This window comes from Dermacentor andersoni, chromosome 10 (genome assembly GCF_023375885.2).
Source record: "Dermacentor andersoni chromosome 10, qqDerAnde1_hic_scaffold, whole genome shotgun sequence".
Taxonomy (NCBI): Eukaryota; Metazoa; Arthropoda; class Arachnida; order Ixodida; family Ixodidae; genus Dermacentor; species Dermacentor andersoni.
The window spans coordinates 60,034,947-60,060,932 of record NC_092823.1 but is presented as its reverse complement, the minus strand read 5'-3'; the positions used below and the strand labels follow the sequence as shown (position 1 = coordinate 60,060,932).

General features: G+C 46.4%; 2 protein-coding genes across 3 annotated transcripts in view; one reads left to right on the top strand and one right to left on the bottom strand.

Moving 5' to 3' along the window:
- Window positions 1-23,584, top strand: part of LOC129380669 (uncharacterized) — a 34,558-nt gene extending 10,974 nt beyond the window's left edge. Inside the window, exons 4-7 of the mRNA XM_072284689.1 lie at window positions 1,297-1,476; window positions 12,344-12,586; window positions 15,805-16,182; window positions 18,781-23,584. Coding sequence (XP_072140790.1) covers window positions 1,297-1,476; window positions 12,344-12,586; window positions 15,805-16,182; window positions 18,781-19,296 — 1,317 coding nt within the window. The 3' untranslated portion in view covers window positions 19,297-23,584. The remainder of the gene's footprint in view (window positions 1-1,296; window positions 1,477-12,343; window positions 12,587-15,804; window positions 16,183-18,780) is intronic.
- A 90-nt stretch (window positions 23,585-23,674) lies between these two features.
- Window positions 23,675-25,986, bottom strand: part of LOC126543838 (multidrug resistance-associated protein 1-like) — a 165,951-nt gene continuing 163,639 nt past the window's right edge. For both annotated transcript variants that reach the window (XM_050190963.3, XM_050190964.3), the window contains 2 exons: window positions 24,436-24,630; window positions 23,675-24,290 (listed from right to left, as the gene is read on the bottom strand). In XM_050190963.3, the coding sequence (XP_050046920.2) occupies window positions 24,161-24,290; window positions 24,436-24,630 (325 nt within the window). In that variant the 3' untranslated portion in view covers window positions 23,675-24,160. The remainder of the gene's footprint in view (window positions 24,291-24,435; window positions 24,631-25,986) is intronic.

Below are 25,986 nucleotides of genomic sequence, written 5' to 3'. Positions count from 1 at the left end.
TCGTGTGCCGATATCGAATGTAGTGTAGTCTCATCTCTCGCCTTCCCTCCGCTCTCACCTTCCCGAAAAAAAATGCGCCACGGTTTTTCCATAACTGGAGATAGTTCGTGCCACCCGCATTTAGCCGACGTCAATGGGTGACGCGCCTCTTCACGCGTCGCCATTAGACAAGCATTAAAATTTATTAAATTCCGTAGTTTCACGTGCCAAAATCACCAATTGATTATGAGGAAGGCCGTAGGGGGGGACTACGGGTTAATTTTGACCACCAGGGTTTCTTTAACATACACCCAATGCGCGGTACACGGGCGTTCTTGCATTTCAGCCCCGTCAAAATGGGGCCGCCGCGACCAGGATTCGAACCCGCGACCTCGTGCTTAGCAGCGCAACGCCATAGCCACTATAAGCAATCACTGCAGGTCAGACAAGCATGGAACGAGCATTCGTTTACAAACCTCAATAGCGCTCTCCTCACGATCGACCGAACCTGCTGCATCAAAAACCCTGTCTTACCAAAACGGCAGGGTTTTAACCGTGCCTGAGATATGGCCTGTAGAAAAATAAAGTTGGTGAATAAGTAATGACTACGATAGAGATACGCGTGACAATTTTGATTTTGAGTCGTGTAGAATATAAACGAAGGCCTTGTGGAAAATGTGGCACTCCCTGTGTGAGTAGGCAAGTGCTTTTTCACAGCCGCCGAATGCGCGGATAGTATATATACAACAGAGTGCAGCCGAAAGCGGGTGTTGAAGACACATTGTAGCAAGAGTGTCACTAAATTCTATGAACGAAGCAATGCCTTGAGAGGTCCGGCTACCTTACAGGGCCTATTTCCCTGGGGGACAGATAGACGCCGAAGGGAGCGCGGTGCGTGCTCGGAGGAGGCTAGCTTGTCGCGAGCCTAACAGCTTAACAGCCTGACGTCCTGCTCCCCAAATTCTTCATTGCTTCCTCGATGTACAGCAGCGGCTACGATGACGGAGAATGAATGACATTGATGACGGACATTAAATGACGGACGTTGAATGTCCGCATAATTGTAGTCGCAATATTAGTATGTTAAAAGAAATAATTGTTTCGGTACATTTAGACAGGGCCATGTGCGCTAGAGAGAGAGACGAAGAGGAAGTGCTAGACTGTCTACTGGAGCTGCGACCTTTGTACCAGCCTACGCATTTACGTCTACCTTTTCCCCGTGTAAATAGTTGTGCATACGTTTCTGAAGTTCTGTTTCTCTTCGTAACAATATCGCAAGTACGTGTTGGTAATCCCTCTGTACTGTTTCTTTCGCAGGCAGAGCTTCTGCTGGGTTTTCTGTACAAGGACCCTCCCGCCCCACGCGTTCAGGCTTGCCTCTCGATCATGGCGGACGTCTTCGAAGACGACGCGTTCGCCGTCGCCAAGCAAGTGCTCGCCGGGACGGTCGACGACCTCGAAGGCTCACTGTCCCAGCTCGCCCGCGACGCACGCGTAGTGGGTATTTGTTTGTTCGTTCAGCGATACCCGTTGTAGCGCATAAGCTGTCCCGGCGCATTTTCCATAATCTGCTGATATTCAGCACCGATACATTCCGGCCATCGTGTGTACTTTTGCTAAAGGGCCGCGAATTCACTCGTACAGGTGCGAAAAGGGGATCCAGGCCTCCTTAAACGAGTGGAGTGAGAAAAATTCCGCGAATTATCTGCGGCGCTGACCTACTTGACGCAACGCTCGTGGTACTTTGCAAAGTGTTGTGCTGCTCGAGTACCGAGAGTAACGCTAGTCCTGATGAGTGGAGAAAAACAAGTGATGCAGATTTCAAAATAATTCAAGGCTGAGATGCGTTTCCTTTTTTTTTTCCGCTTTTTCTCATCATTCAAAGGGTAACGGTAGTAAAGTTTCTGTTGCCGAAACGGTTTCGCTGGCCACGCGGCATTATCCAGGAAATCTTGTTGCGTTTGCACAATCGTTGCCTGAGTCGTCAGCCTTCATACTCCGGCATGATGGACTTTATGTACACACACGTAGCACCTGTTTCATTTCTGAGCGCGCAACCGACAGCGCATAATAGCGACCTCGTGTGAAAATGCTTCCCACCACCAAAGATAGGGGGACTTAAATAATCCTTCTCGCTTCTGAAACTCGCAGACGTAAAAACTATACCCCTCTTAGTCAGTACAGACATTCGCCCGAATAATAATCATCAAGGCTTAGTGGTTATCGCGCTTTTGTAGTATTTTTATTTTTCCTTTTTTTCGTTTTGTCTTACCAACATAGGAAACATAATTAAACACCGGGATCGGCTAATCTCTATCATATCTTCTGCGAATGCTGCTTTCTAGATATTAACCGAGAAATGCATGACTTCAAAAGTGAAACATACGTAAAACTTTCACACTGATAACACAGGATGTCTGTGCTTGACAAACAAGGCAGGCAATGTGGTGGATACTGATAGCCGTATACCAAACAATTTCGTCATTCAAGTTGAACGCATAATAAGCATCCCGGGTGGAAATGAGAAGTAAACACACAGGAATTAAACTGGGAGTATGCTACCACCCTCCAAGCTACGTGAGATCATTCGCAGGGAAATGGCATGACGTTCTCAACATGATCGTAACTCGCAACCATCATGACCAATGTTTCTTTTAGTGACTTGAATTTTACTAATAGCTGAAACGATGGCTTTATTTTGTTCAAGCCCATTTAACGCAATGTCAACATTTTTAGACATTTATGCTTGTTTCGATTTCGCGTGTATCGTAACTAATCCCCCGAGCATACCTAAAGAGTCATATAATATTTTATACGTGATTCTAGCAACACACCCTGGCCTCATATCACCGATTTTTTTTCTTCATGGCTTATGTGACCACTTCTTGCCGCATTTTGACATTACTACGTTATTATTTTTCCTGCGGAACTAATGAGCACAGATATATTTGTCCCTATAGCAATGTAAACTTTGGCGCCATTATTGAAAAATTGTCCGCTTATTTCGGTATCAATTGCTCCAATTTTGTTAAGCGTAGTGTTCAGGAAGATTGGGATTTATTCTGCAACCAAGGGGGTCATTGATCTCTCTAATGCACATATGTCTCTTCGGTATATACGAAGTAACAAAAAAATGTTCTGCTACAATGTGTCTCTCAAGCTTGCACGTAATCAAAAAGGTGACTTTTATTCCCGGCAAAGCTGCAAAACGCTTCAGATCGCTGGGTAGCATATCACAGTCTAGAAGCAGAGTATGCTGAACCTATGTGTGCTCATAAGGAACACTTTCAAACCGATATTTTGGCGCATCTCTTATCAAGAAACCCAAAGCAACTTTGGGATCGATGCCCTCGATTCCAATAAAAAAAATTAAATTATGGGGTTTTACGTGCCAAAACCACTTTCTGATTATGAGGCACGCCGTAGTGGAGGACTCCGGAAATTTTGACCACCTGGGGTTCTTTCACGTGCACCTAAATCTAAGTACACGGGTGTTTTCGCATTTCGCCCCCATCGTAATGCGGCCGCCGTGGCCGGGATTCGATCCCGCGACCTCGTGCTCAGCAGCCTAACACCATAGCCACTGAGCAACCACGGTGGGTATTCCAATAAAACAATGAACCTCCACTCAACGATGATTCTACGGAACCTCAGCCGGAATCCTAACGTGTACTTTTGTTGATGCCGTTGTGCGCCGTGAATGTTGTTCGATGTGAGCTTGTGAGTTTGTGGCTAGCGCCCACCAGGAGTCGAAGTCCCCCTGAACACGAGAGAAATGCGACTCGCCAACCAACGACATCATCAACAGTACCCAGACTCTCGCATCATGCGTGAACATCATGAACACAGCAGGGAATGTTTCACTGCAGCACCAAGCGCGGTCCCTCCAGTGATTTTGTTCCGGGTGCGTGTGGGTTGCAAACGCGCGGGCAACGCCTCGTTCTCGCCACTGCGAACAGTTGCAACAACTGCGGCAGCGAGCAGACCCGCTCACACTTGCACCTGCTGTGCAGCGAACCTGTGGCGCCACGGAAGCAACTCTCGAGCTGCTACCGCGTGTGCAGGCTGTGAGCCGACAGCCGAGTAATTCGTATGACCACGTCGTCCCCTCTCGTTCCCCGAAGGCAGTAGGGAAGGCACTCACTCGGATGATGGAGCCCGTCATGATAGCCCATACGCTATTTGACGGGACCCCTCGCTGCTAAATTGAGCGGGCCCCGTTTTTTAGTCCATCTCATGGCATGCGCACGGAGTTTTGCTACTCGCTGGATGGGGAGGCCCGTCTCGCGGGGGCGCACCGTAACAACGCAACGATGCGTCATCATTCATTGTTCTGCGGCCGCTGAAGTGGCATCTCCTTCGTCGTACTCCTTCGTCTTCTGCGTATTGCCCACGATTTCCTTGCCTTTGTCGCGTTCCCCCCAACCTAACTACTATTTCTCGAGCTTAAGTTAGGATATCCATAATGACAATGCAGTCGCTTCATGACAGCGTGTACCAAGAATCTGTGTGTGATGGCCAGCCGCGCTGCCAACGATAAAATTAGCAAAGATGCCCGGCGAATGGCGTGCCGTATTCATGAATTGAGTTCAACTTATTCTGCATCCGAGTTGCGAGGCTGACCACGTGAAAAAGCTGCAGGTTGCAGCTTGAGGGGAACCTGGCCACCTCCGACACAAGACAGCTTCCTGGCGGCTGCTCAAAAGCATGCGTTTTACATAACGCTGTTACCAAAAAGGGGAAAAAAGATGCAAACATTGTACCGAACGACACAGAAACCAGGATCAAATTACATCAGCAACTTATCGTGAAAAGATTTGACACATCTTTTCGACTCCTTTCGGGCTGCTTCTCCAGATAAGCACTTAAATACCGAGTTCATGTTCATCATCATCATCATCATCACCATCATCATCATCATCATCAGCCTGTTCTATGTCCACTGCTGGACGAAGGCTTCTCCCTGCGATCTCCAATTACCCCTGTCCTGCGCCAACCGATTCCAACTAGCGCCCGCGAATTTTCTAATTTCATCTCTCCACCTAGTTTTCTGCCCTCCTCGACAGCGTTTCCCTTCTCTTGGTACCCATTCTGTAACCCTAATGGTCCAAAGGTTATCTAACCGGCGCATTACATGACCTGCCCTTCTCCATTTCTTTCACTTAATGTCAATTAGAATATCGGCTATACCCGTTTGCTCTCTGATCCAAACCGCTCCCTTTCTGTCTCGTAACGTTATGCCTAGCAATATTCGTTCCATCGCTCGTTGCGCGATCCTCAACTTGTCCTCATGCTCCTTTGTCAGTCTCCAAGTCTCTGCCCCATATGTCAGCACTGGTAAAATGCACTGATTGTACACCTTCATGTTATTATCTACTCATTCGGGAGTAATGTGAGCTTCTGCAACCGGTATCTATACTATCTGAACAGTATAGAAATAGCTGTCGTGAAACCACTTGTCCGTACAATGCGTAAAATCCGACAGGGAAATTGGTTTTCTCGCCGTCACCACGCTCGGATTACAGGCGATGCGGGAATCTACCCGCTCCATGATGGCCGAGGCAGCGGGAGATCCTCAGTACCTCGCCTTCCCGCACGACATTTTATCGCAAGATGAAGGAAATGACCTCAATGTTGTCCTCGTGGACTCCTACCATGCTTCAGTTGAAAACATGACCCTTTTCTCGTCTCAGGTGAGTGTGGCACCCAGCGTGCTTTTTTTAAAGACGATTACTCTCTGCATAATTAAGCTAAAAACTACCAACTATTTGCATATTTGGGAATGGAACGTTCCAGGGACACTAAAGTGAAAAAAGATTTTTGGCACTTTTAGTGAATTACCCTTTTTTGGAATATAAAAGAAACAGGCAAAAAACATGTCTGCCTCGCTTCGTGCTGGCTTTTGTTCCAGAGAACGCAAAAAAAAAAAAACGGGTGTGGTAACGTCGCCTTTAGGTTCCCGCTCAAGCTCTTGACAATGTCACCGATTTCGAGGGTGCCTGCAGAGTCCTAATAAAGCTTTAAACTATGAAGTGCTCTACGAGCCTTTTCAGAAATCTAAGTGAGTCAGAGGTTGAACTGGGCAATTTTAAAGCATTCCCGCTGGGTCACAATGGCGCAAATAGCGAAAGTAAATTGAAATTTGTGGCGGCACAATGACAAACCGACACTGAGTTTCGCCACAAAATTTGTTTAAAGCTGATATTCTTCCAGCAATCAACGTTTACCTTAAAATGAAAGTAATATTGAATTTTGAAAAATCACTTAGACAGTTTAAACTTGCCTTCTGTTTTTCTTTAGCGTACCTGAAAATTGCAATCACAATAGATGGTAATTCTCCATTACAAGGCAGCCCACGCTGGTTAGCATAACAGCTCCGTGTTGGCAGCGCACGTCGCAAAGTGTAATGCGTTTCATGTGTCACTTTTTGTTACCAGACCAACGATACGAATTAGCATCTAGAATGGCAATGTACCAGAGCACAGGCCGCAGTAATTTATATGGCAACGCAGCATCTATTCTAAAACGTAGTTTGAGTGATGGATTAATTGAACCTATGTTCCGAAATATATGGTTATGAAAATGATTATGAATTCGTATGGAAAAGTTCGTAACATTGCCTGAGAACTACAGGCAACATGGAAAATATATAAGGCATAAATGCACATCACACGGAAAACTTGGAGCAGGTATTTAGAGTGTCAGATAGTTTTATCTATCGGACAGCTTACGCATCATCGTGTAAGTAGCTTTTGTATCTCTAAATGAGAGCGGACCACATAATTTCTACACTTCCGCATATTTTACCCGATCCCATTCGTATGCCCACCTCCCCCACCAGCGTCCTCCCTTTTCGTTCCCGCCTTTTCAGAATAAAAAGAATTCATTCATTAATTCGAAATATGATTCTGCTGCACTCCTCATATGGAAGTTGCATAGTGCAAAGTTCGATAGCCACGAATTTGCGTCTTTCTTTTTAAAGCATCACAAGCGTTCATTGACAAGCAGGCAATACAGTATGTGCAGGTTTGAGGGTCAGTATATTTAGAGTCTATAGGAATGTGTAAAACTACGCGATTGATGTGATAACATACGAAAAGCTTCATCAGTGGTCTGCTGCTGCCGGAAAGAAAGGACGTCTCAATGGCAGTGAACGTGGCAGACAAGCTACGGAAGGGTAGTTACCGAGATATCAAAGTCATATGTGAAATGATCGTGGCCTTGGATGCGTTAACTTCACTGCGAACATAGCTGATCAACAACGTTTGTGAAACAGCTGTCTCCAATGCTTTTCAGGCTCGTTTCGGTGACAGAAACCGCCATCGCGTGTTTCTAGTTACCCCCGGACTGCTGGGTCTCCTGGTGAATGCCTCGTCAAGCTTGGAACCCGTTCTAGTGCCCGCTCTCGCGAAACCGCTACTGCGTGCAATGCTTACGAACCGGCAAGCGCAAACAATCTCGGAAGCTGTGCCGCCAGCGCGAATTCTAAACAAGCTGTCGCGCTGCTTCACAACGTGGTTCAACGTCAGTCAGTCTTTGAGTCCGGAGGTGGCAGCGGAGCTCGTGGTCCTGGAGCCCCTCTTCCACATCTACAGGTAATACGGCCACTGATCGTGTCACCGGTAATACTACGATTAGCATTCTTAGCCGACTTCAGTGAATTGTTGTCTGTCAATCTAACTATCTAGGTCGTTTTTCGCGACGGTTTGTCCTATTTACAAAAATGTCTTTAAGAAGCTTTCCAGTGCTGAGCGCATTCGCACCTTCTTGATTCGGAACCGCGTCACACGGCTTCCTTGAGCATAGCGACCCGACGCTTTAGCGCGGTGCACCAACGGTTGCGGGAAAGCGAATCAATGATTGCCAGTGCGGCAATCTTTGACGCCATGCGCAAGGTGGTGGACTTCGTGTGCATGTCGCTAGATGGCACAGCGTATGCACAAGAAAGGTGACCGCGGATATCAGTGGCAAACTAGGTATTTGTCACCACCCCGTGTCGAAGGGGACACCAACAAATCATCATCATCACCATCATTAATGAAGCGCCAGGTAAGCCCGGCTGCAGGGCACAGCTCACACATCCCGCGTTTCGGTGGTGTCGATACGGTGTATCACTACATTCCTTGAATGCGAATTGCATTGCCGTCGACAGACATCGTGAGATGGATTCTGTTGGAATATTTAATGCGTTAGTTATTGGAACGCCAAAGTGCAAAGTACTATGTATGTATGTATGTATGTATGTATGTATGTATGTATGTATGTATGTATGTATTATGTATGTATGTATGTATGTATGTATGTATGTATGTATGTATGTATGTATGTATGTATGTATGTATGTATGTATGTATGTATGTACGTACGTACGTACGTACGTAGAATGCAAATGACAGCAGTCCGCTTCGAACCACCGTCATCTGCACTTCTTTCCTCGAAGAGGCAGGACGTGTGCCGAGTGAGCTCCTGAACAACACCTTGCAATATGGTCACACAGTTTCAATGAAGAATCCGGGACTTCAGAGAGGTACGACTTAATGCTAGGAACATCCCTAGAATTTAGCGCTAAATCACCAGAGATTTTTTTCTATATTGTTACAACACGGCAATCTTGTGTGAATCTGCAGTGTAAGCCATAGCTGTGCGAGCTGTGGCACCATCTGTGTGATGTGTTAATTCTCAGACACTATATTCAACCTTGTACACCTCCATGACATCGCGTATTGTAAAATTGGATTGAAAGATGTATTTAGTGTACACTGCTTAAATCCTCTGTAGTATACTGTGGCTTATTAATTTGCTGTTTTCTGACGGCATCATTTTATTTAACTAAAGTAAATAATACAATCCGAAATTAGAAACAAAGTAAAATAATGCCGACTGGTGTTTCGGGGCCCACCCGGGACCTGTGTCCACATATTCGTCCCTTGCGAACAAGGGACCCACTTATACTTTGAAACATGAATCAATATTACTTTATTATATTTTTCATGAGCTAGTGCATATTGTATTTCAATTAGGTTTCTTATTCGCCAGAGGAGTTTCTGTCAAAGACTCTACTATTTGTTTTTTTGTTTTTTCCTGTGATCGCTCATAATGTGGGCGAAGCACCACTCGATTCGTGCATTACTGTTTTTTTTTCGACAGCTATTACAACGCGCTCTTATGATCCAAATCAAACAAATCCGGTGGTCAGTTTGACTGATTCTCTCAGTGATTGAATTAGTCTATGAATGAATCAATTAATCAAGCCAGCAATCAATCTTTTCTTTCTCTGCAGGAAACGGCTGACCGAATCTATTTCCAGCGACACCGTGCTGCACGCCAGCTACACCAACCAGCAGCTTTTCTTCCTTCTCTGGGCACACGGTCATTGCGGTGACCCGAACGGGCGCGTCCTCGTCAATGTCGTGGCGAGGAATAGTCCCCGCTTCGGCCGAACCTTCCGATGTTCGGCAGCCAAGGACACGGCCCACGAAAAAAGCTGCTCTCTCAGCAACCACGTGTAATTGAAAGAACGGTGCTTTCGGGGTAGGCGTGGTTGAACGTTGTTGTGGCCCGGCGAATGGGGCCTCAAGGCGCCCGCCGCTCCGCTACCACCTTCTAGAGCGTCGGAACCTCAGCGCCATGAACGAGTAAAATGCAAACTTTGAATAAATGGTGTCGTGTTATACACGCATTTGTCTTCCCGTGGGCAAGACGGGTGAAGTTAACGGTGCGTGTCTTGAAAGTGATCAAACCATCAAAATGGAAGAAAAGAAAAACGCTCTCGGTAGTATTTGCACAGATTTCGACGTGCTGCTCCGAAGCATGTACGGCACACATCCGTTTTAGCATCTCGCTGAAGATTAGAAAGAAAACCTAGCACTTTTATGCCGCAATTACACTTCCGCCGTCCGGAATTCGCAAACCGCGGCATCGTTTGTTACGCAAGCAGCGAATGCCATAAAGCGTCGGGCTTTCGTGAAGTTGTCACATCTTGCTAGCGTTTTTACCATCGCAGTTAGCTAGAGAATGAGCATGAAACGCTAGATCGGTATTTCTGCGAGGCGGAAAGAAACAAATATGGCTGCAGCAATTAGGCTTTAGTATGGCAATTCGGGCACATATTCTAGCTCCTCTCAATGGAGGCGTCTTTATCAGATTAACAATCGCGATTACCTTACATTTTGATGTGAAGGTCTGCTCAGGTAAATAGTACACTTCATACAGGCTCTTTTCTTACTCTATTCTTGAAAGCACTACCGATTATCTCGCATCCTGACTCGGATCATGCTGATGCACGTATAGATTCTTACACATCGATGCTTTTGACATGGTATAATTTAGGTAGGTTTGACACTGATGAAAAAAACTTGCTCAGGAATGTGCGTAGTGCGGTGGGATGCAATGTAGGTGCAGCACAAGTGGAGAAGCAAGGAAATAACCGTACGTTGAAAACATTCATTTAATATCTGTTTTTCCACGTTTACGTGAGAAGGTTGTATATTTTTATATGTTTCGACCACTTGGACCAGTCGAATTCGACTTCATCTTTCTTTTCCCAGTTTTTTTGGCTTGACTAATTCTCTTGTTACTCCGAAACTGATTTTTGCTGGGATTATAGTGTTTAGTTTATGTTACCTACCCAGAACTCCTTTCAGTGCCTCATTGAAAACGTGCCTCTCTGGACTCGCCAATATGTGGACCAACAAACATAGCATGCCTTGAGTGTTGCCGTGTAACGTAAGTAACCACCTATCATAATCTGCATTGCCCCGCTACGACGCAGGCTGTGCCCATTCTCTAGAATTTTGGCCACTCACAAAAATTCAGCAAGTTGCGTGTCACTCTACAACTCACTCCTGAACCCATGATGAAAAGGTCAGAAGAAATTATTTTTGCTCAGATATATATGTAAGGACAGTGTATATTATGATTCTCCACACTTCCAAAATAGACTTGTAAGAGAAATAGGCCTCTAGTTCTAAGTAAGTGTTTTATCGCCACTCTTCTGAATAAGGACAACATCGCCTGTCTTCCGATCATCCGGTAACGCGCCTTGTTCTATAGACATCTGGAATAGTATGGTTAAGAATGGTGCAAGATAGACTGCACAGTTTTCTAGTATATACTTAGGGGCGTCGTCTGGGACGGAAGCTGAATGCACGTTAACCGTTTGCAATAACAAATCGATGCCCTGCTCAGAAAAACGTATGCCGTTCCTTTCTGCAAACCCAGTTTTTATCCTAAAGGTTGAGATAGCGTCAACCGGAGGTAAGAATGCGCATTTTAAATAAATGCTAAAGATTCCCGCTTTCCTTTTTAATTCCTAGCAACTTAGTGATTAGCAACCTAGTGACTCAACCTGGCAGCAAAAAGATCAGAGTCATAAACCGCCAGATAGTCCGCCGAAAGTGTGTGAACTGCCCAACGAATGCTAATCGCATTAAAATCTCGCAGCAAAGACAAAAACCCTTAGTAGCGCAACAGTTCAGGCACTGAGCTCAAACCCGCGTATGTCCATGGAGGCGATCTCGTCAAGATTCGGGGTCATCTTACGGTCGTGTGATACAGGTACGGACAGCTTCCATTTCGGCTCCTGAAGGGCTGCCAAACGTTACCTCGTCAATCAATGGTCAATGTTTTGTGATCTTTATAACCGGACAGGAACAAAACCCTTGTGTTACGTCTGTAATACTCCAGACAGAAAAACCGCAGCTACAGAGCTCGTCTGTGTAGGCGTCTGAACGAAGGGCACTCACTGTTACGTCAGACGATCTGGACTCCCACCCCTTTTTAAAGGATACCTTTTTTGAGCACCTAGAGACAGGTTGACCATGGCCAACGTGGCACCAGATCGCTGTTCAATTTCCCACGTGGGACGAGCTTATATGCTGGACTTTGGAAAATGTGTCATGGGAATGCGATTGAGAGAAATGTATGGATTAGCAAACTGTAAATGTAGGATGTTTGGATGGAAAGTGTGAACTGTAAGGATTAGCAGGCTAGAGCGATGCTCTTTTAGCTGATCTATACCCCCTCTCTCATCAAAAGAACCTCAGTCATTAAATAAGCCTCACGTGTAGAAGAAAATGATAATGTTAATCCCGCAAAACATGACACGGCCAATCCCCCATAGTGGGTATGTGCTAACGCATGGAAGACAAGTGCCCATAGTGGGGAATGTGCCAAGAATCGAGTAGTTTGTATGCATAGACTATTGCAAGAACAAATAGAGAGCTGGAAGCAAATATAACTTGGGATAAAGGACGATTGTTTAATTCAGAATTCAAACGGGATCAGTGGATGATTACGTGCAAAAGAAATAACAATGCGAAATAAGCTATTGCTGCTTCTTTTTTTTTTTCGCTAAATAACGCAGGTCGGGTTTTATAATCGTCATCACCATGTCAGTGGACTGGTGCTGCATCCTGCTGCATTGGTGACAGTTGCAGCTGAGTCCGATTGCTCCTGGAAGGAGTACGAGAACCCAGGCGCCTTCAGGTGTGCCATGCGTGTTGTTCTCATCCTGTTGCTGGCCTTGGCGGCGAGGGCTCAAGAAAGTGACGCTCACGCCCGTCACTGGCGCAATTACCTCAATGGCCTGCTCGTGCAGCTCGCCCAGGTACGCACGGAGAGACGTACGCGTTGTCATACGAAGCGAACGTTTTTTTTTATGTTGTGCAAAGAATGTAAACACCCTTTAGTGACCTAGAATTGACCTCCAACCGCGCCCATCTTTTCCTCAAGTAGCAACCGCAGGTTGCTGTTTATATCGAATGTCGCACTTGTGTCGGATGTCACACTTATGTCGAATGTTTCGCATTCTGGCTGAAGAGCAACATTTAATGAGACGCTTCTCAAACGCAGTGTGGTGATAACGCCGAGCTCACTGGTAGGTAGGCCTAAGGGCCAACGCGGGCCCTACAGCAAGTAAGAACGAAGCGTAGACCGCGGGCGGGAGCCAACATTCTTTGATTGAGCAGCCTGTACTTATAGTATGCTGGATAATGAAGTCACCGCGATGTGTAAAATGAAAGGATTGCGGCAGAAACACTCGCGGTTATGACACCCTAATTAGGTGTCCATGTCTGCACGATGGCGGTCTTATGGGCACACGCGTGTCCGTTCAGCATTTGCGACACCATTTTTTTACAGAGCAGTCGGTGACTGAAACGGCCTTCCCGGAAACGTTACCACTGTAAACTCTCGAAGGCCATTCTGTTACGCTTCATTTAATCACCTGCGTTCTCGAACAGCTCTTTTATTACTCTATATACGTGCATAACCTGTTTGCTAGTTATGCTCACACCGACTATGCCTGTATCGCCTTGTGTATATATTATTAACGTATGGGTATTACTTATGTACACACCTCGTATGTCATACTCTTCTTATTAGGGGTCTTTAAAGTATAAGATAGGATGCAATGAACTACGCTGATAGAGGCGGCTGATTAGCATTGCGCAGACAGCCTATAACAAACTGCCTATGATAGTTCTCATCTGAGCTAGATGATCCATACCTTCCAGGAATTCAGCGGACATTTGACAATTTGACAAACGGAGGGAAGGAAAATCGTACGTTGCTGAACTACCAACAGAAGTTTTAATTACGCTCATAGTATTTATATGAGGATCTATCTACACACGCGCACACATATATAGTGGTACCATAGGAAGCCAATAAGCAATGGCACCAAGGACAGCATAGGGGAAATTACTTTTAGGTAGTTTATTACAGAAATGAAAAATAAATGTAAATGAAAGTGAATGACAAAACAACTGGCCGCAGACGGGATACGAACCCTCGTCTTCGCATTACGCGTGCGGCGCTCTTACCAAGTGAGCTACCGCGTCGCGGTTTTCCCATCCACTTTCTCTGGTACTTATGTTTATCTACTAGAACTAATCAGGGGAGTGTTAGCCAGCGTCACCACTCACGGCCTTGGCGGTGGATGTGTAACATCCTTTCTGCCGCAGGCGTGACTATGCGAACGTTTTTGGGTGAAGGCAACTGGTCGATAAACCCACACATGCTACCTGAAGGCATCAAAGCTGCCGGATTCGAGACCCTCGCTATGTAATGAGTAAGAAGAAAGGTAACCGAGGGGCCCGATTTTTATAGTGATATCATAACAGGCCAACAAAAAATTGCACCAATTACTGTATAGGGTAAATTACTTGTAGTTATTAGTTGAATTAATTATGGTAAATAAATGTAAAGGAAACTGGATGAAAAAGCAACTTTAGACAGACAGACCTGTCAGTTGTCCCTTGCGGTGCCCCTGGGGAGGGGGGGGGCGTATATTCAAAGTTTCGAATACCAGTCCGATTTTACTCACTAACTGCTCGTATTCGAAATCAAACTTTTCGGTATTTTCAATAATGAAACTAACCAAACATTTCGCAACAACCGGTTGTTGAAGTCGGGTAACTGTTCTCATTCTGCTAAACAAAGTAGCGCAAATTATGAGAATTGAAACGACAAAAGTTTTCGTAGTCACAGATGAAACAAAATTTCTTACAAGCAAGTGTTCTTCGTGGTTTCACTGGCGAAGCATGCAGGACCTCTGATTTGATGCTTATTATCTGTCATTTAGTGTTTCATGCCATCTAGTCACGTAGCAGTTTTATTTTTTACGCTACAACCAGTGGCGTTCTTCACTTTTTTTTTTTTTTTTTGCACGGAACACTTTTCCATGTGTCCGTGGCCCACAAGCCCATCAGCAGTCTTTCTTTCTTACTTTTTCCACTTCTGGTGCTTATTCAACAACCATTTAATTAGGCTTTTTGGAAAGCTGGTCATACGGCAGCCATTCATTCTTGAAAAGATTGTTTGCAACCAGGATGTAAACATTTCGAAAGGGAATTCGGGCAGTACTTTTAACGACAATTTGTAGTGTTGTGTTTAGAAGTGATCCTAGTTTCCTTGATAGCCGTAGTTTCTTTTTTCACTAGTCAGTTAGCTGTCGTTTTTTTCACAAGCGTGGTGCCAGATTATACTTAAACAAGTATTTCTGCTGCGAATATATGAGTCTTCGTTTGCCTATTCGGTATACAATCGCATATTCCATTCTCGCTAATCGTGTTCTATTCATATGTGCAAAAACAAATTGAAGTTCGCCCACCTCTAGTTAAAAGGAATAGCTTTCTTTATATCTTTCGTTCATTAGATTGGTTGTACAATGCCCGCTCAGTACACGCACTAGTTATCGTTCGCATGCTTCGCCGATCGTCATTTATAGCTCCTTGTACCGCACGTGCTCAAAGATCTCAATGCTGCGTGGTCGGTGGTGGTGCTAGCTGTGTCATGTTCCGTCGCCTACTGGGCTGACGGTGGCAGGTTGCATCTGTCACCGAATTCCCGCCTTAAGTCTTTTGCCCAGACCGCCGGTTTCGTCTCGTCGGCTGAACACGGCTTCATTGAGACCAACTACGACAGTGCGTCGGATCTGCGTAGTTTCAAAGCGAATGCTCACAAGAGAACACTGCGCTCATGAAGTAATACTGAAACGTTCTTTGGCAGATGTTACGGGTTTCGGAGATGGTGTTAAGGCTCAAGTAGACCCGCAAAAAAAAAAACCTGCAGCAAGCGAGATATCTTGATTACCCCAGACATTCATGGGAGGTCACTCATTCATCTCGCTATAGCACAAGGGCTACACTGCTCCCTACAACCGCGGCGGAGGCTGCGCGACAAAGCACGACTCGCCCAACGAGCCCGACTTTCCTCCTTTCCTGCAACCTCCCCCCCCCCCCCCCCCCGTCATCATGCACATCCCGAGTCTACAGGTTGGCGAGTTTGTCCACATAATTAACCATTCTGTTCTCGCTTCATTAGGAACCGCCGCAGCCGGACCAGAGGCACGAGCTCTGGAAGGAAATGTTCTCCCACCGCGTTCGGTCTTTCCTCGTTGGCGACCAGTACGAAGGCCTGGGCGCACTTTCAGCGGCAACGGGCCGAGATTACGGCTACGGAGACGACGAGAACCCTGGCGGCGGCGGCGGCGAAGGAGGCGTCGTCGGCTTTGCCGGCCGCGGCATGCCCGACGACGACCGGCTGATCAACGAGGCGTGGAGGCAGCACGTCGGCGACGTCCTGCTCGCCGGACCGGCGCTCGTGCAGCGTCATCGGCACTCGACCAGGACGTCGCCGTCCCGCCCCGCCGTGGAGGTGTTCTCGCCCTACAACCGCCGCACTACGAGGCGCACGACCAAGGTGCGTTTTGCGGGCCGCACAATATGTGCGGTCTCGTGCGCGAGTTGCAAGCGGGCGGCGTTTATGCGTTGTCTTCCGATATACTGAGTGTCCCAGTTAACATGGACCGAGATTTTTTTTAAAAAACCTAAGAACTATAGAGAAATGGTACGAACTGTGTAGTAGCCGCAGACGTGTGTACTTACAGCCATTATGTTTCTTTTTCATCACGGGGTATTAATTAATTACTTTTATTTAGCGACCCTTTTAATTATAGCTTGCGTCGTAAACATCTCAATTACAAAGTTGTAGGACACCTTGTATTTGTAGGGCGTGCGCAATGGCGCGCGCGAGAACGAGATCGCATGCGCCTCAATTCATTCGCTTACAGCCGAACTTGTTGCAGTACTCTTTGGTGTAGAGGCGTTCATAATACATGCGAAAGCCAGGAATAGTCCACCAGAACATGGTAGAATCCTTTCTTATACAGATAATTTCATTGTAGAGGGCTTCGACTGTTTCGTGTAAAACGAAAGAAATGCCTCTTGAGACATTCACACAATTTTCGGCATAACTTACGTAGAACAATTTTATATTGCTTCACAGATGTGTTTTTCCCTGTGCTTCTCCAACTGCCAACACTGGGATCAGAGTATGCATTCCACTGCAGAATTAGGTTTGAGAACAGACTGCGCAGCGTGTGGAAGTACATTTTATTTTCACTCTGTTCGAATTGAATCGCGTAGGTTTCATTTCTGTGCCAGTGTAAGACTGGTATTAGCTCTCAAACCAGTTCTACTATTGCAGCTGCCATACGGTCATCATCAACCTTTCCTCAAGAGAGGCGGAATTCTTAAAGCAATGTTGAAAAATAGTGTCATGTGGATAAGTTGCGATGGCACCGTGCCAGGAGACGCCTTCAGGCCGGCCCCAGTGGACCGAGCTTTCACGACAGAGTTGACGCAATGGAAATGCCGATGCGCGTGCCAAACCTAGCATTCAAAAGCGACACTAACCTAAAGCTACTTATTCTGTTATATATTTTGTTAGTAAAGGTTTAGAAATTGGAGGCATGGTAGAAACTCAGTCTCTGCAGTCCTAAAAAGAACAAAAAGCGCCGAGGGGACCTTTTAACAGAAAGAGTCAGATGGTGCTAGGTGTACTTACGGCAGGAAGTAGTGGCTGACACGAAAATTCTTAATTGAATAAAAAAGGACATAATTCCATAATGCTAATAAAGCAAACCAGGTGTTATGCTTTCTGCAATGCCACAGATCCAGATAAGCGCCAATTCCAACATAATTAAAGGATGCAACATATGAGATCTTTGAAATTGTACAAGTTGTTTTTGTTGCTAAGCTCTTGCTTGCGCTTCAACCTTCATTGAAAAAGAAAGTTAGCGCCGGTTTAAATCATGTTTAATGTACGATCGTCATCCCCAGGCTGTTTGTGTTCACAGCAGGAAAATAAGCTTTCTCGGTGATCTCTCAGGCTCGTAACAGGGATAAAATTAAGGAACGGGCAAATATTTGCACACGTTCGCGACAGAATATACAGTATTCCGTCTTGTCATTCCGCCATACTCGATTACTTGGACAGTGACAGCCAATGCTAACGACATGTTCTAGCATTACGCCTCGTGACAGTGGGCTGCGTAAATGTTGTAATCAATGTCACCAAACTGACGCCCAATGAATAATCACCGTCATCAGCCGATTTCATAGATTCAGCCAGTAAGAAGGCAGATCCAAACGTTCTTCTTTTTACTCTCTTTAACGTCAGCCAACTCTATACTGTGCCTACCCGCTGTGGTTGCTTAAGGCTATGGTACTGTGCTGCTCAGCACGACGTCATAGGTTCCAATCCCGGCCCCGGCGGCCGCATTTAGATGGGATCGAAATGCCAAAACACCCATGTGATTAGATTTAGGTGCACATTAAAGAACCCCAGGTCGCCCAAATGGAGTCTCCCACTATGGCGTGCCACATAATGAGATCGTCCTTTTGCCACCTAAAACCTCATAATTTAATGTTAATACTATGCCTGCAAATTTCTGAATCTCATCACGCCACCTAATCACACCCCACTCTCGGCCCCTCCTAAGACCTAATAAATTGTAATTATTAAGGCGAAAGCTATAAGTGGTCAGGAAAACGCGGCGTGTGGTACAGAAGGTCATGTGACCCTACCACGCACAGACACGCGCTCGTGCCACTGCTCGCGCGTTCGTCGTCGTCTTCTACCACAGCTGACTCCGATGCTCATTATGCCAAAAGAAGGCAAAATTAATTAAGGTAGAGTTTATTCAGGCGCTCAAACATATGACAGTCAGGGGTGTCGAACCCTCGAGCTTATGCATGTGGAAGTCGAACCATCCCACCATCTTTGGTGGTAATTAGGGCGAAATAAGTTAAGACACAATTAATTAAGGTAGCGTCAAATAAGGCACCTGAATCCACGATCTTTGGTGGGAGAAAACAAGTAATAAAGAGTAACAACGCATTCGAACGAGAATGTCAAGTAACTTAACGAATGTCTCGAGCACGCAGGCTTTCGCTTTCACCCTCCTTGACGTATGCTAATGTGACTGTCAGTTATTAGCTTTTGTATTTCGCACAGCTGCTTAACCCGGGCTCGAGCTACTCGCCGCACATGCACCGCTTCCTGGACATCATCAATGCGCACGGTGCCCGCCATCTGCGAGAACCCGCTCCGCAGGCTCCGCCGCTTTGCCGCTGCTCGAACCGGGAGAACGAAACCGGAAACGGAAGTTCGCTTCTCGCCAAGGCGATGACGTCGTCACCGACGACACGGCAGCCGCCGCTGCTATTGGTCGTCCCCGGACTGATGGTGGCGCCGCGCGACGGCCCTTTCGCAATCGTCCGCGAAGTCGACGCCGCCAATGCCAGCGACCTGCAGCGGCCGCCGAATGCGGCACGCGGTGGTGCCGCTTCGCCTTCGTCGCCTTGGCCGCCGATGCCCACGGGCAAGCTGCACAGGCGCCGTTTAAGATCCGTCTTGCTTCTGGTGGCATTCGTCCTTCTGCTGTCCTCCCTGGCGGCCTATTACGTCCGCTCTTTCCTGGCCAGGTACAGCCGAGAATACGAGATCATACGAAACGCCCAGTTCTTGTGACCCCAGAGATGCAGCGTCGAGTCGGTGGTGGAAGTGACTGTAGGGACAGAAATGTTTTGGTGACTGTTGCAGAGTTTTCCTCCTCATTTTTGATCGCGCGATCCTTTGCCCGCCGACTGCTTTACGTTCGATTACCGATATCGCTCTGTGTACTCGATTTGATGTGTTATTCTGCGCGCACATTCTATCACAGCCTTTGCTCATTGTCAGAGTGAATTGAAGTGGTTTATTTCTGAAAAGTACGCAAAATAATAAAGCTTGCTTCGCACACGCCGCATAGGTCAATGAGCGGATGCAGCGTCACTTGAATTTCTACATTTAATTTCCTGAATGGTTTTACTATTCCTCAAAGTCACAGGTATGCCGACATCATGCGAGGGTAACGCAGTCGCACCCGTTACCATTTGAAGCAGCGACGCTCAGTTGAAAATCACAACAGAGGAGCAACGCACAGCTTACCGCACGGCCATTTTTGATAGTGGGTTGAGTTGTCATCTAGCCAGAAGGAAGTAGATTCTGTCGTAGCAATGACAACGCAAACTTCTGTCTTAGATGTCACATCGTCTTGTTCCGATCTCTGCTACCGTGGTCATAGCAAACTTGATCGTTCCGACCAAGTTTGTTATTGTCTTACAGCCTTTGTCTAAGCTTTGTAAGCCTTTGACAAAGGCTTACAAGCCTTTGTCGCATTTTGGTCATTTTAAACGCAGTGATACAATTAGGGGGCCGGAACGTAATGTTTTTCGTTCTGGTTTTAGTTTCGTTCCACTGAAAAAAGTTCCGTTTCGATTCTGCTCCAAAGCCAAAAAAAGAAGATCCATAACGGTTCAAAACGGTTTTGGTTGCGAAAATGTTTGAAGGCAAGTTACGATAACAATATAGTATTTATTTTTCCTAATTTAATTATGAATTGTAAGATCATGCTCAGCCTGGATTCAAGGCACTGAGCATGATCTCAGAAGCGGCGCATCATTGACTGTTCTCACCGAAATGCAAGCCCGATGTTCCAATAAAACGAACATAGACGAACGATAAAACTCTAGAAACAAAGTGTTCTACCCGCGGAAAATAAAAGGATAAGTTCGGCACGCAAGGCCTGGGATTTGCTACGATGCCGATTTGCTAGTGCACCGAGTGGCAGGCTTAGATTAGTGGAGCGCTCGAACGGCTATCGTTCGCTCTATCTCTGCCTGAGATACGCGCTGATGCGGACCCCTGAGGTGCGTGCTAATTCTGCCGTTGCCTCACGTCAGTTGTTTCGGATGGCCGACTCTACCCTTGAAACGAAACTAAAACCGATCGAAAATGTAGGGGTTTCACTGAGGAAAAAAAAAATCAGAAATAATGTTTGGGTTACGCTTTTATTCCGATGAGATATAGTGAGTTTCTTTTTTCATTTTTGTTCCTTTTCGTCCCGTTCCGGCACCATGGTTACAACTCACGAAACGACGTTGCCGCGACATCCAGTCTTTTCGCTTATAATTATGGGAATCAGCTTTGACAATACTGGGCTATATTTGACGCTATAGTACGATGGCAAAGCTTACTGCCGCTATTACTCCCTTTTGTTGTATTAAGAGCTGATGATTGAAAGGGAAATCCCCGAAGAATTCGGCTGACAATCGTTATTCGTTCTCGGCGCCTTCATCCTGCAATTGCGAGTGTATGTATTATACCTGCGACAGCTTCAATGGTGTATTGTCGGTCCATATGTGTAATATGGCTTATCTATATTAGAGGCGCGGATAAGTGTGTGAGTGGGAACATTCGCTTCATCAACTCAGAGGTCAGCCAGTAGCAAACGTATGCATAGTATCACTACATGTGCTATGGACTTAAAGGGACTGCAGCTGTTTTCAACTAAGAATGAAGCAAGGGTAGCAGTAAGCTACCCTCGAAACAAGCAGCATTATAGAGTCCCTTAACGGCCTTTCTCTCTCAAGTCCAGTCAATAATCTTTCTTGTCTCACCCTCGCATTAAGTGAAAGCGAGCCTCACATATTTCGTGCGCGGCTAACTTAGGCAGTGACAGGACGTACAAAACAAACTAGGGTAGAAACCACCCTTGACGATTTTACCTGCATGTCTATACAGAGCATTTCTGAAAAGTATAACAACGCAAATAAGCGGGCAAAGGTTTTATTCCCAAGGGATATTTTCTCTTAAGTTCTGTGTTATGTTTCTCAGTGCTTCTCCAACCGCATGGTTGCTACCCATAGATACTAGCGGCCTATACTTGCTGAAGTACGAGAAGCACTTGCAAGGGGTTAGATTTACCTCTCTGATGAAAACGTGGTCAACGGGATTAGGCACCCAAATTCGCACCTAGCGCTTGTCTGAGCTCTCCGAACCCCAAGCGGCGTCGTGAATTTCCGGCGCCCGCACCTCTACTGGCGAGCGGGGCAAGGCCAGCGACCTGATGAGTGGCCGGAGCGGCCACTTTTGGCAGTATCCCTGCATGCGCTCTCAAAGGGAGCAGAGTTGCGTCTATATTTTAACGCGAGTGCGTTAAGGGCCACGTGTCGCAGAAAACCCGGCGTCGGCGCCGGCGCCCCGCGTCCGTCGTGCAGCGTCGGACCTCGTTTCGGCAAACATATTTTCGAGCCACTCATACCCAGGCCTTCCATGTGGCGCAAAGAAGCGAGTGAACTGAATTTCTCAAGCTAGAATACGCCGAAAAATCTCCAAGTACGACTTACACAAAACCTACAGGCATGATAGTGTCGGATTGTAATTTGACTACACGAGAAAACGCGTTTCTGTTACACAAGAACTCAAAGAAACCCCTTTTGCAGCGTCTCTACCATTGATAGACCGGGCATTGAGCCGCCATCGTCAGCTGCCACTCGCAAGCTTTCCCTTTTCATGCTAGCTTTCAGGCAAGCTTTCACTCTCAGCTTTCACTTCGCGCGGCGAAGATGTTATTGTGTTTGGACTTTGCACGGAACATTCCGGCGACAGCGATGGCGATGGCACAAATGCGCTCGATGTGTGACAATAAAACGATATTCGCAGATAGAGAAGGGAACAGTGGCTGCGGTGTATGGGCACATGAAAATGTGTCGTTTTGCGCAAGGCCGCACGATAATTCTCCAAACCGCGCCCCGTGGACATTCCGCAAAAGGCTACCGCCGAAATGTCACCGGGACTGCAACGTTTATTTCTTCATTTACGCAGGTTCAATTTTAAACTGCAGCTTGTTCCAAGTCTCCGAGAGGCTTCTCAAACCGATGTCTTCAGTACAACGCGAGCCTCACGGCAACGAGAGAGCGCACGTCGCCTCTATGCAAGCAACCGCCGACAGCGCGCCGTTGAGAGTGCCGACGCGAATTTTTTATTTATTTTTTCCGACACGAGCACTCTCCGCAATATGGCTTCTTAGCGAAAGCAGTAGGGTCACCTCGCTGACGTTGTCGAGTCATTCGTGTAGTGTGTAAGTGTGAGAACGGGGGGGCCTAAGAAGTAGTGCGTTTGGTCAATGTCCATTTGCTGTCTAAACTTTGACTGGATGACTCGCGTTGTCCTGCGATTATCATCGCTGCCCTGCATGGGTCGTAGTGCGTAGATATACTGAAAGATGTCATGGATACGTTGGATTCGAGCGATCTAGTTATAGTTACAAAATTTATTTTTAAAGTGCTTTCCCTTCTGCCTTTCGAACATTGGGGCAGTCATAAGAAGGTGCTTAGAGAGAGAAGGAGATGCAGCTAAAGTGATACGTTTTGCTGCTTGCGTCGAAGTAACAGAAGTTACATTAGCCACCTTTGACGATACCTTCAGACGCTACACACAGCCCCTGTGGGTCTTCCAGGTCAACACTGCGTTGCACATTTGTCGATATCTTCATCAAATGAGAGAGTGCGCAACATTACAAAACCTATGTAAAGCACTTTAATTAAATATGTATCGCTCTAAAACTTCAGTCATGAATTTAGGAAGACAAAATTATTGTGCACCAGCCAATGTGGCTGTTTGCAGCACATACGAATACAAGACAACTCAGGCGATACTATAAGTCCACCACTGACGTTTATGCCGCGTGCTGACATGTGAAATGTCGCTTGCAGCGCAGCATGCTGGAACGCGAGTTACATTTTACAAAGCGAATAGCTTTCTTCGCCGCTTTCGCCCATTTTCTTGGTTGTGGCCGATCGGTGGTCGGTGGTCTGATTTCGGCGGTGGCTAGGGATCAGCGGTCGGACTTGCAATACCAAGTCGCCAAAAGATAGGGCACGTACAACCGAGTTGCGGGGAGGGGAAGGAAGCAGAAAAATGGGAGATGGTGGAGGGAAGCTGTCACGTGCTCGTTCGCTCGTTCATTCGTTCGGGCTATCCGCTTACATAAATAATCATGGTAGCTATGGTATCAAAATTTGCGTTGGATATCCACAATTTTTTTATTGCGAAAACATGATAGTGCGGGAAATGCGAAACTATTCGGTCATTCACGAGTTCAATAAATACCAAACATCACACCAGACGCGAGTAATGGGTTGAACAAAGCTAAAGATTCTACAAACGTTTCCTCGCCGGAACATGATAACAAAAAAAGGATATCGTCTCCGCGTCGAAGCGGTACATATTAACATTAGCGAGACTGCTTTTAGTCGAGATGTCACGCACTCTTTACGTTCATCACAAACTTATGCTACATATCTCCTACTGAGCTGTTTTCTCGTAATCGACGTTGAAATGTCGTTGAAATTAGCGTCGCAGTTGCCTTTCGCATCAAGGACGAGGCTCTCAAAGAGCTTTCAAACGAAGCACCATGACATCTGCTGCGCTGATGACATCTCGAGGGTTGGTGCTTGAATCAGCAGTCTGTTGAACATGGCGCGTCGCCGACACCGCGGCCTTCAAAAAATCACTCATTTTGCTGCGTCTGCAGCAAGTTGGCGTCCTTGGCCATCGAGTAGAAGAGCGACGTCTCCCGCTTCAGCAATTCCTGCGGCGAATCACTCTCTGCTATTTCGCCGCTGTCCAGGACGATCACCCTGCGTCGTTCAGAGCAGACATCAAGATCAACTCTCTGGTGCACTGCGCTATCTAATCTACATAAAGTCGTTCATTGTAGCAAGATTACGCAAGTACTTGTTACGGTGCTCGGAGAAGCGATGCTTGACTCTTTATACAACGCACCTGTCGTAGTCGAGTATGGTGTTCAGCCGGTGCGCGATGGTGATGATGGTGCAGTCGGCGAACTCCCGCCGTATGGTGGCCTGTATCAGGTCGTCTGTCTCCATGTCCACCGCGGCCGTCGCCTCGTCCAGGATCAAGATGCGGGACTTGCGCAGCAGGGCACGAGCCAGGCACAGCAGCTGCCGCTGGCCCACGCTGCCAAACGTGGTTTGCACACGTCAGTTGCTCGGTGTTAGCTAGCCAATATACCGCACACGTATTTTCACCGTTTATAAGGAGGCTTTACTCCCCCCCCGGGAGGGGGGGGGGGGGGTGCACTCCTACTACGCTATTCGAGTACGTGTTAAATACAAAAAAGATGCCCTTGCGAGACAAGCGCTCCACCAATTTGAATGGAATTTGGTGAATTCGAGAGAGAAAGCTGACTTATACAGACTGCAGAAAATAAATTCGTTTGAGACCCCCCATACATTCTGTAAAATTTACCTAAGCTCGGTATGTTTGAACAAATTTGAAGCCGAAAGTTTAGAAATACGTAACCCTGCACGAAAAGCAGCTATCGCATTTCTGTGAGCTACATCTGTTATTGTATATTAAGTAGACGAATTTGGTGCATGGGTTTACCACTTACGTTCACTTTTTAGTGTTTACAGAGATTTTGCAAAAGGTTTCTCCCAAATCATAGGTATGATTGAGAGCGTGTACACTTAATCAATTTTCTCGCCTTTAGGTGCCTCAATATGGGTGCAGATAATGTAATTGTGGTATCATTCTTTATTGATGCGTTGCAAAGCATTTCATGATCTAGGTTTATTTGTGCTATTTTCAGGAATTCTCTCAGAAGAATTCATAAACGCAATAAAAACACTACTTAGTGTAGGTGGTAGATTTTACCTTTCACATCTAAATGCACCAAACTCAACAACATTCGTGTTGTGGATGCCGAGATAAGCGATCCGTTCACAGCCAGTTAGATAGGAGCTCCTGCGCTAAAACTTCCTCTTAAGGGCCACTAAATAGCAAAACTAAGTGTGCTCAGCCTGACGAAGTATTTCGTCAACAGAACACTTGCCCTTACAGGAAAGTGCTGACTCCTCGCGGATAAAGTTAGGCCTCACGTTTTATTTTTTCGAATAGCACGCATGAGTTTCATCACTGTAGGTCAGTATGGCTTCCAGAATTTTAAAGATCCTTCGCGTGTTTAAGCCATTTTCGTGCAGAAATGGGCTCTGAAGTTTTCGAGGTGGACAATTCGCTTCTTTCAGAGCGAAATGCAGTGCTTGAAAGACATTCATTCACTTATTTGCTTGCGGCCTGTTCAGATCTATGCCGTGACGCTTACCAGGTGCGGGAGTTCCAAAGTGGCATCGGCATTTGACTTTCTCGTTCACGTCTGCTCCGGCTTACCAAACGTCCGGACACAGTAATGCCGATTTTGCCTGCGTACAGGCTGATCATTTTTAAGTTTTATAGAATTTTCAAATTTTGCCTGTGGTAGATATCACAGTTCTTGCCCTTGAGCTGGATTATTGAGAGAGGCTCGCACTAGCA